The 2,954-nt window shown below is 31.3% G+C and overlaps 1 protein-coding gene across 1 annotated transcript; it reads right to left on the minus strand.

The window, feature by feature from the left end:
• Positions 1–1,832: 1,832 nt before the first annotated feature.
• LOC136781608 (zinc finger CCHC domain-containing protein 10-like) lies at positions 1,833–2,672 on the minus strand. Its single transcript, XM_066740503.1, has 3 exons — positions 2,546–2,672; positions 2,227–2,436; positions 1,833–2,140 (listed from the first exon to the last, which is right to left on the minus strand). Exons 1-3 carry the CDS (start codon positions 2,670–2,672, stop codon positions 1,833–1,835), a joined length of 645 nt encoding a protein of 214 aa, XP_066596600.1.
• Between the last annotated feature and the right edge of the window lie 282 nt (positions 2,673–2,954).

The raw sequence follows: 2,954 nt of genomic DNA on the forward strand, positions 1-2,954 counted from the left end.
ATTATTTTTGTCGGAGAATTTGTTTGGATCATCAAGATATTCTGAATCTAGATCTCTTGAATGGTTTAAATTAATTTTATCAATAATTTTATCAATAGCAGAAACATTGTTATTATTGTTTTTTGCAAGAAATTCACCTTGGTTGTCCAGATCCTGGGATTCCTCTAAATCATCAAATTTATCGCTTTGGAATTGAAATTCTGTATCTTGCAAAGAAGAAATTGATAATAATTTTTTAGGAGATTCTGGAATAATTATCTCCTTATATATAGGATTATGATCTTTCAACCATAGTAACGCATTCCATATTTTTATAATATCAACTAAATTTTCCCAAACTATTTTTGATTTTGTAGGAATTCCACGAACCATTATGTATAATTCGTGGTTTAAGTTAATTGGAGTTTTCGAGGGACAAATTTTCTTTAAAGTTTCTTCGACAGGCAGAGGTAAATGAAATGTTCTGCCTTTAACTTTCGGTACCATATGTTTAAACGGTATTTTTTTATTGGCTACAGTTCCCATTTTGACAACTGTCTGAAATGCCTTTGCCCTTTGAATAAGTAATCGTTCATAATCGTTTAATATTTCTATTTCCTCGGGTACTTCGCGTACATCCAATTTATTTAGAATACATGTGGGAGGCATTGTATTTTGTTTAAATTTTGTAACACAATATGTACAAATAAAACAGTTTTCATTTCTTTTATATTTTATATGATCTAATAAATTACTCCAAATTTTCGTAGAATGTGTTTTTTTCAACAACTTAATCATTTTTCCCTGTTTCTCAAAACAAAGTTTTTCACAAGAAATACAAGGATATTTCGGTAAATCCATTGATCGTCTTGTGAAAGCTTTAAAAGCTAATAAGTATGTCGATAGTATATCATCTTCATTTAAACAAATTTCAAATTTACTTCGTTTGTAAATATCTTGCGCATTTTGTTGTGCTTCTGTTGCTATTTCAGTAAGCTGAACAATATCATTTTGTTCTAAAGCATCGTCTAAATCACGTATTTTTTTGTCTACATTCATTAAATCGTAGATTAATCTTTTTATGTATCTTATATCAATGAAATGCGATGATAATATTTGAATGATAACAAATTTCGATGCACAATTTTTATGGTACATATAGCAAATATGTGGATGACCCAATTTTCCACGAAATTCCAAATATTTCTCTTTATTCGAGCAATAGTGTATTTTATTTAAAATTTTATGCACGTTTCTTAATGTACAATCCAATAATTGCTGAAAGAATACTTTTAAAGTATTTATCATATTGCTATCTCTTATTCTACACAAGGAACTACAGGTCCATTTTTTAATATTTTTACCTTTTCTTTCTATGAGTGGTAAAACATTGACAGCTTTGCCTTCTTCATTCATAGCAATAGGATTAGTATCATTATAAGGCAGATAAGCTGTTTCATAGAAATATGGTTCTGACGAAGGAGTATGCTCCGATTTACTGCATAAAGCTTTGAAAATATTTTCAATATTACCATGGTCTTTTAACTCATTATAGCGAGTTAGAGATACTTCTATTTTTTGTTTCATTCGTTTTAAAGATTTGTGCATCTGAGAAATATATGTTTGTCTCAGATACATAATCCATTTTATAATTCGCTGAGCTTCCAATTTACTTTCTGTTTTCGATGGTAAACCAAGTTTTGTAATAATATTTGAAATATATGTTTCAATACTTTGTTTAAGTTTAATGGTATTATTAGCGACAGTAATATTCTTATATTTAGAAATAATATTGACTGCCGCATTCATTTTTAATTTTGAATTAAATTGATTTTTCAATGAGTTTCGTGTTTTCATAAAATCAAGTGTAGCTTGTCTGTTTCTTTTATAATAATCTTTTTTCTTCGACAGTATTTCGTTCTTATGTTTATCGTAATATCTTTTCTGCCTCTTGCTTTTTTTTTTTTAGAAATTGAATCATCCGAACTTTTATCACTTTCATTTTCCTTTAAACGTTTTAAATTAATACTTGATGTATCTGTGTTTTGTCTACTACTCTCTTTTTTGTAAATATTAGCAACATTAATTTCTTTTGCTTCGATCGATAATAAATTATCTGATTTAAATTGATTCTTCTCAAATCTTTCTGGTCCTGAAGAATCTGGCATAACTTGTTTTTTTTTCTTATAATTTACTCTTTTTATCGATAGTATTTCACTTTTATGCTTATCATAGAACATTTTTTGCCTCTTCTTTTTTTTTTCGAAATTGAATCATCCGAACTTTTATCACTATCCTTCTCCTTTGAACGTTTTAACTGTATATTCGATTTATTTTGATTTTGCATAATATTGTCTTTTTTGTAATTATTATCAATATTAATTTCTGTAGCTTCGACCAATAATGTATTGTTTGATTTAAATTGGTTCTTTTCAGATTTTGCTTGTTCTGAAGAATCTAGTATAACCAGAGATGAAACGGGAGATTGCTCATGCGAGGTCCCGAGGCAATCCCTACCGGTAGGCGGCGCTGGTGTTGGCAAACGCGTGTCTCAGGTCCATCTAACCCTTAACGCCATCTATCGGAAGAGACCCAGTGATGATAGAAAGCGGGTATTCGTTCCCCCCACTATGCAACCATAGGCTCACTACGACTCCGAAAGCCTTCTGGAAATTCTGGCATGCGTGAGACATCCCCACTCGTGCCCCTTCTCGTTGATCACATATACCATTACAGCGATGCATACGTGTCTCGGCTTCCGTCGCTTGACTTCGGCTAGTTTCGTTGAACGTAAGTACGAAAGAGAGCGGTATACTTTTCTCGGACCTCTCTTTCTCGCGCTCGATCTTCGTTCGTTTAGCCAACGAGCAAAGCCGTGCTAGCCGAAGCAAATTAAGAAATGTCTTTTCTGGCAGCGATGATAAAAAAGCTGGCCACGTTGAATGAATATTAAAATAATATTTATAAGCAGCCAT

This window comes from Prorops nasuta, unplaced genomic scaffold (genome assembly GCF_024137725.1).
Source record: "Prorops nasuta isolate Cenicafe-Biocafe unplaced genomic scaffold, Cenicafe_Pnas_1.2 PNAS00023, whole genome shotgun sequence".
Lineage (NCBI taxonomy): Eukaryota > Metazoa > Arthropoda > Insecta > Hymenoptera > Bethylidae > Prorops > Prorops nasuta.

Bases quoted from the DNA above. Each gene is read 5' to 3' on its own strand.
- LOC136781608 (XM_066740503.1), bottom strand. From the start codon at position 2,672: ATGTCTCACGCATGCCAGAATTTCCAGAAGGCTTTCGGAGTCGTAGTG. The intron at 2,437-2,545 runs GTTAGATGGACC...TGGTTATACTAG, and splicing joins TCCGATAGATGGCGTTAAGG to ATTCTTCAGAACAAGCAAAA. The intron at 2,141-2,226 runs GCAAAAAATGTT...AAGTTATGCCAG, and splicing joins TTCGAAAAAAAAAAGAAGAG to ATTCTTCAGGACCAGAAAGA.